The sequence below is a fragment of the Vigna angularis genome, chromosome 4 (assembly GCF_016808095.1).
Source record: "Vigna angularis cultivar LongXiaoDou No.4 chromosome 4, ASM1680809v1, whole genome shotgun sequence".
Taxonomy (NCBI): Eukaryota; Viridiplantae; Streptophyta; class Magnoliopsida; order Fabales; family Fabaceae; genus Vigna; species Vigna angularis.
Window position 1 is genome coordinate 30,463,013 of NC_068973.1, and position 7,619 is coordinate 30,470,631.

General features: G+C 36.6%; 1 protein-coding gene across 1 annotated transcript; it reads right to left on the minus strand.

The window, feature by feature from the left end:
• Positions 1-923: 923 nt before the first annotated feature.
• On the minus strand, positions 924-7,099 carry LOC108331806 (protein ROLLING AND ERECT LEAF 2). The gene is made up of 4 exons (XM_052875705.1): positions 5,235-7,099; positions 3,766-3,971; positions 3,155-3,378; positions 924-2,346 (listed from the first exon to the last, which is right to left on the minus strand). Exons 1-4 carry the CDS (start codon positions 6,538-6,540, stop codon positions 1,554-1,556), a joined length of 2,529 nt encoding a protein of 842 aa, XP_052731665.1. The 5' UTR covers positions 6,541-7,099; the 3' UTR covers positions 924-1,553.
• Positions 7,100-7,619: the final 520 nt, after the last annotated feature.

Sequence of the window (7,619 nt, forward strand, 5' to 3'; positions counted from 1 at the left end):
GAAATTTATTTAATACTAAGATATGATTTTTCTTCTTAAAATGTCAATCACACTTTTTATTTGATCTCTTTTAAATGTATTTATTTAAAATGAAATTTAATAAAATGTTTTTTAAGATTTCGACAGACACTAATTATCTTTTATGAAAAATAAAAATTAATTTTGATTCGCTGTGTGGTGAACTAATTCCATTCATCAAACGTAATTATTGTAGACGAAATCTGGTTTTACTTTATGTGATGATGATAATATAGAAATGAAGAACTTAAAATCAAATAAGAAAACAAATTAAAATTTAAGAAAACTACAAGACACATTAACTTTAATTTTTTGTACTCAACGGATATAGATCTACCATTCGAAATGCAAACAATGTACTGACAATAATTTAATTAAAATAGCGTAAGAATTTTGATGTTGCAGTTTAATCACAAATTAATGTCGTTGATTTTCGTAATAACAATATAGCTGTAGTGTATTATCGTTAAGTTCATTTACGAAACCACCTTGTATTACGAAAAAACCAGCAAGTTAGTAAAAATATTTTTTATTTTTAAATCAAGAAAAATACATCAACAAATAATTCTTTTAAACGGAACAGAGTTCAAATTCCTTAAATTTCATGTTCAAACACTGCTACAATTAGAAGAGAGAAAAAAATCTACTACAAAACAGTTAGTCACTTTTTTGTTCGAATATTAACTTAAATACTTTGCACTTCTATAATAGTAAAATGATAATGACAAATAAATTATGATATTTTATATACTAATGTTAAAAAAGCATAATTCTAACTTCTTATGAGGTATTTGTTTCTATTAACCAATCTAGGTCCTTTTGACAATAAAAAATGGAAATAAAAATAATTAGAAAAACAAGACAAATAAGTAATAAAATAAAATATGAAGTCCACAAATTTAAATATCCTTCCTATCGGATTTTTTTGACAACAAAATAATTTAAAAACTTTTTATTTCCTTATAGTTCATCCGCATCGCATTCTATTTTTCCCTTTCCATATAGGGATTAGGGTAATTCAGTGTTGGCTGGCAAATGACACTAGGTAGTATTTACAACACTTCCCTACACTGTGAACCCTAGTCCCTTATCATTACAAAAATTGAATTTCCTCCATCGAGCTGGTGAACATTGGTTTCATATTCAGCACACAATCAACTCTTTCATCAAAGGAGGAAAGAATCAAAACTGCAGGAGACTATGTTTTAATTCACCAGATCATTCTTGAAACATCTACAAAATTTCCCTGCTTCCTCATAAAGATCCTACTCCTTCCTAGGCATATGCAACATATATAGTCCACCTTCAAGTTACAACCAATAAATCAATAAATGAATTTTTTTGCTATACAAATTTTCCTCTAACTGTAGATTGGGTGACCCTTCAGTGCTGAAACATGTTTCAAGCAAACGCTTTCCTACAGAATAAGACTAACTATAGCTGCAAAACTGGTGGGTTAGTTCTAAATCTTCCAAGTACAACCCCTAAACTCCCCCAATCAATTCACTCTAAAAGAAATAAAATAGTTGGAATCTCTACGAATCCCCAGCAGCATTTTTAAGCCTAACTTGTTCATGAGCTTTCACCACCTCTGAAGTGAAACTCTCTAATGTCTTAAAAATGGGAATCAAACCAGCCTGTAAACTACTATTAGCTGCATCATGAACAAGTTTGACGGCTTCTTTATGCTTGACCCTCTCTTCATGTAATTTCTTCTTCATAGAATCTAAATCCACCTTTAGATCATCTAGTGGTGAAACACCGCTATCAGAAGTGAACTTCGACAATGCAGTCTTTCCTGAAACTTTATCATGTTCTAAGCCTCCCATTTCTGTGCGCAATGTTCTAAGTTGTTTCTCAAAGTCCTTTCTGAGATACTCGGCTTTGATTCTCTGGCGTTGCACCTCATCTTGCCTTTCCCATAACTCATGTAGTTTTTGAGCAAATTCATGCATGGCCTCTGCCACCTCCGTTTCTGAAATTCTAGTCATTGCTTGATGCCAATCATTACAAATAATAAAAACTGGTGGAGCATCAAGCCGACTTGGAGAGAAAGGGGCAATACCGTCAGCTGTTTCTTCAGGTTCATTAGGAAGGCATCTCAAGAGCCACTCATTCAAATTCTTGACATAAGTTTTTTGGGTCTTAACCCAAATGTTGAACTGACAGCACCAATTCAAAAGCTCCTTTTCAAGTTCTACAATGGCCTTCAGAACTTCATCTCCTGAAACACCAAGGTTAATCTTAATAGACTGACTTTTACTCTCCATGATAGCTTGGACCTGTTTCTGGTGGCATTTGAGCATGAATTTCCACATTTTCGTGAATCTGTTGACAAATAGGCCGTTCATCAAATCAATAGCTCCATAACTTCTGACTCAAGAAAAACAATTCAACCATGTAAAAAAAAAAACAAAGATTTATCCACTCCAAAACCAAATAGGATAATGTTAATAATGATGACGGAAACATGTCTTCAACCACTGACGCCATAACCACAAGCCTATTTCTCATCAATCACTTGAAGATATACTTTGACTCAGTGCCATATCTCTATACGACTTGAGACAATTCTCGACGGAATGTCGAACTTGGCACATAAATTATGTTGTACCATCAATTATTGGCCTCTCTTGCATCCAGGGGCATTAATAATGACAACAAGATTTTTAAATTGCTAACTCAAACATTCCATAAGGGATTTCTCATCCTTAGGTGAACGAGGGAGTTGCATTGAGCCAATAGAACTGTGAATAAAAACTGTTAATTGAAGCATCTAAGGAGGAGAACAAGGTTTTTACTCAATTTATTTGTACAAAAACGTGGAAACGATTATATCACTTAGATCATTAAACATCGTCACAATTCAGAGAGATAATAAAACATGGCAACAAATCACGTAAAACTTCACAAAATGGCTTTTATGAGTTTAAAAACATTAATACTTCATCTTACTTATTTTAGCCTACTCTTTATAAGGGAAGAAGAGAGACCAAACACATCGCCTCTTGAAACGACAACAAAAAAAAAGCCTTGACAGTATTTTCTGGTAATAAATTTAAATGTTTGAGACCAGAAATTAGCAAGAAATGACAGATAAAAATCAGCACAGTGAATAAGCGAAGCAATTTGATACCCATTAATCAATGCCGCAAGTTGAGGCTGCAATTCATTATCCCTCAATTTATGTATTCTTCCCATTATAGTTTCAGCAGTTCTGATGCAAATATTGATTTTTGTTTGCAACTTCCTAATTGATGCTCTAGTAGCATCAATTTTACTAGATTCAGCTCCTAGATTATCCAATGTTTTCAGTCTCTTGAACTTTTTCTCATAAATGGCCCGTAACCTCTCTTCATCCTGAGAACAGGGCAAAAACATAAATGCATAAGCATAATTTGAAATTAACACAGTATATTATCTAGAACCACTTATCAATACAAGTATGTGGTATAATCTACAATTTATTAACTAATACAAATAATTTATCATTGAAGATGATGCTGAATATGCATGACATTGAAAATACATGTTATTGAGTACTGAAGTTTCAAATTATATCCCCTCCTGTCCAACAACATGAAAGTATTAAAGGGACTATCATAAGGATTTTAGAAGCCTTTGCCCTCAACAAGTAGGTCATATAGCAAATCAGTAAGAAGGATATCAAACTATGAATGGCACAAAACATTTCTAACTTCATGATTCATTAAACTTGGATTATTTTGAAAATAATCATATTCATACCTTAACTTCCTTATACAATTTCTTCTCCCACGCATAAAGTTTCTCCAATGTGGATGAAAGATTTTCTGGATTTGTCTTGAAGTCTTTCCCAGGTTCCCCACAATATGCTCGTGCCAATTTTATTTTCCTAGAAGAAAATTGTATAGATGGAGGATCTGAAGGTAACCTCAAAGGTGCTACCATCTGCAAGATTCTGGACAAGATAACTGCACAAAACCACATAACATAGGAAGACATTTAGTTGACTGATGTTTCAAACTCAACAACAAAGAGGGTATGGAGAATAAAAACAGAGTTTAAGAATAAAGCCCCACATCTGCATTTTCTTGAGGCACAAGCCTGGGACGCTCGACTATGGAAATATAAAACTAAAGGTCAACGAAAAATCTATACAATTATTCAACTTGGTTCAGTCGATCACAAAATCCGGTAGCGCTTGCAGTCTGTCTATGACTTGATTATTTGTTTTAGGAGAGGAGACGTAATGTGAACAGCACAGAAGAAAATGACTAAACGAAAGAAACCACAAAACACGTCTTGAAATATAATAATACAGCATAAGAAACATTCTGCTTGGAGCTCACGCTTGCCAAATCAACACAAGTCTTTTACTGTTTTACAATAAACGTGCTACCATTCAATGAAGTATTTATCGTCTTGCCTTTTTTTCTCAGTGCAATCTAATTTTATTTAGATTATGGTGTCTACATAAATAAAGAAAAATCATGACAATTAAACCAGTGTACACAGAAAAATCATCAAATTGGACGCTGCCAGAGCCAAAAGAAAAAACAAAAAAAAGAGAGAAGACAACTCAAGCTATTTTCGGAATAAAGTCCGGAAAATACTTTTTGCAAAATTCAATGCACAATTGTAAATTCCGATGCACAAAAATGAAGAAGAAATAATTTGTTGTTTTGATAATAATAGCAAATTTGAACTCTCTCAACTGAAATCTAAACATGATCCCAACTGGGATACAGGCCGAGGAGTTGCGGACGCTTGTTCCTGAGGAGTGTGGGGGCACTCCTCAGTGTCGGATTCATCCCAGATATTTTCTAATAGAAATTATTGCTCAAAAGCCCCAACAGACTCCAGGTTTATAAAGAGGATGCAAAGCCAAACTGTAATAAAAAAAAGAAACTAAATCTAATGAAATTTAACAAAATGTAAAGGATAAAACAAACAAAACAAGCTTATTCTAGCTCGAAATTAATTAAAATATAATCCTAAATAAAAAAATAAAAAAACGAATTATGTACCAAAGTCCCAAAAGGAGCAAATAAGGCAATCTACGTCATCTTTCCACCCTCTACCGGCTACAGGTTCAGAAAAAGAAGCAAAATACGCCAGATACTAACGCTCACACATCACCACCGTCTACAAGCTCCACACACGAACAAAAACTGAATGAAATAAAGGTAAGGCATGAGTCTAACATTTAACAGAAAAGGATAAAGCGTTTATACCTCTAAGTGCAGCAACCCTAGACCGATAAGGCGGTTTGCAAACCTCAAGCAACAATGCAACCTCTTTCCCAAAATTCGATGCCGTCACAAACTCATCCTGAATCTCCACCACAACCTCACGCAGATCCCTGGTTCCGTGCGCCGACAAAGTGGTTACACTACTCAGAACGGAAGAGTCACCTTCCACCGTCGTGACCGTCGCTTCATCAATCTCGAAGCTCACCCCTTTCTTCGCACCATGCTCTTCGGAAACAACAGTGTCGGGACTGCTCCTAATCTCTTTTTCAACGGAACCGTTATCGCTCCCGTCATGGAACCTTACCGTCTTGGAACTCCCCTCGCTGCTACTCACCTGCTGCAACGGGACCGTTTTAGTGTTCGAAGGACCTTCCCCGAAATCCCTCACTCCAGCGGATCCCTTTTCCCCAGCCACCTTTTTACCTTCCTTCTCCTTCGCAGGAGCCTCTCTCGGGACTTCGTGCTCCATCTCATCTTCCAATTCGGGAATCCCCTCTCTCTCCCTCACCTCCTTCGAATCCGGACTGCTCGCTCTCGACCCGAACCGAGGCGGATAAATCGGATACCCGTTCTCGAAGCTATCGAAGACGTTGAGGAAATCCCAAGTGGAGACGCGAGGAGGAGACGGCGGCGCGGGAGGGGGACGCGGCGGAGATGACGACGGTCCCGGGGGAGGGTAGTAAGGGTAATCCCCACCCGGAAACCCGTAGAAACCGTAACCGTAAGAAGGATCGGGCCATTGTCCAAATGTTGCGACGTGCTTCTCTGGTTCTTCATATACCATTGGTTTTCCATTGGGGACAGACCTCTTCATGTAATGGGCGTATTGGTAATTTTGATAGTACCCGTATGGAGGTGGGTCGGGTTCTGGGGAACCATGAATTTGAGGCGAAGAAGAATGAGAATGCGAGTGAGAATGAGAATGAGAATGAGAATGAGTAGGAGAAGGAGAACTCAATTCGGATCCAGAAGAGAGAGGCAAGTGGGAACCGTCGGGAGAATCTGCGTGAGAGAGTGAAGCAGAAGAGGATGAAAGTTTGTTATTGTTGATGCTCTTGGTTTCGGAAGGTAATGTGAGAACCGGAGAGGAAGAACCGGTGGTGGTAGTCAGGTCTTGTTCCGCGAATTTGCGAAGAGCGTCGCCGATTTCCCTGAGCGAATGGAAATACGCCACGTGTGCCGCTGCCAGAGCGTAGCGTTCCTCCGATGCGGCTTTTAGAAACCTCTTCCGCTCTCTGCACAGAGCCACCGCGGGGAAGTCCTCCACCTTGGAGGCGCCGCAGCCCATGTCAGTGACCGGAGATCGTAGACTGAGTTGCCGATGTCGACGCCGGAGTACATAGTTCACCGCCGCAGTGGGTCATGGTTGATATAGTTGTGTATATGATTAAAGAAGTGAGCGCGTGAGAAAGAGTGAAGTGTGTGTGCATGCAAGGGGATTGATGGAAGAGAGTAACAGAGAATGAAGATTCTGGAGAGATTTATAATTATTAATTTAGAAGCATGAAAAAGAAAAGAGAGGGTGGGAAGGATGTTATGCAATAAAATAATAAGGAGAAATTGTATTGAGATTGGTGATGGTGGGGATCTGGTTTTTGTTGTTGGTGTTTGAATTTAAACAAAAAATTGAGTGAGATTTATGGAAGTTTGAGAGAGTCGGAGAAGAGAAGAAGAGGGAGAGAGAGAGAGAGAGGAGACCCGCCATTGACAACGGACCCCTTTCATCATAATACCATCTCATGCTTCTCTTTTTATTTATTTATCTTTTTATTTATTTTTAATATTTAATATCTTCATTACCCATGCAATTCTACCTCAATATTCTGTGTCAAACTGTCGCCTCCTTCCCTCCAGTTTACACTTTCAATGTTTCCGCGTTTTTCAATTTATTTCAATATATTTTTTATAAAATAAATTCTTCATTTTATAATTCTAAATTACTTTATACAGTAAATATTTACTTTAAAATTTTTTTCTTTCTGTAATATTTTTAAGTTTTATTTTTATTAGGGGTCGGCTTCACAAGTAATTATTTAAGTTTTCTCCTTAAACCTATTAAATGTCTTTAAATAACTATTATTTCCCATGTTAATTAAACATTATGGATCAAATCTGTTTATATATAAAGAAGTTCCACTGTTTGATCTGGCATGGGTGATCTTCATTAAAGTGAGATTAAATTGACTTAATTACAATTTCATGTAAGGAAAATGTTATTAATTTTTTTTAAATAACTGTCTTATTCCTATTAAATAATATTTTTTGTAATTATTTTCGGACAGTGACAAACTACTTAACTTGTAATAGCCGCGTGCGCACAAAGTATTGTAAAATGTGGGTTATTTTGAAAAAATAAAATAAATATAT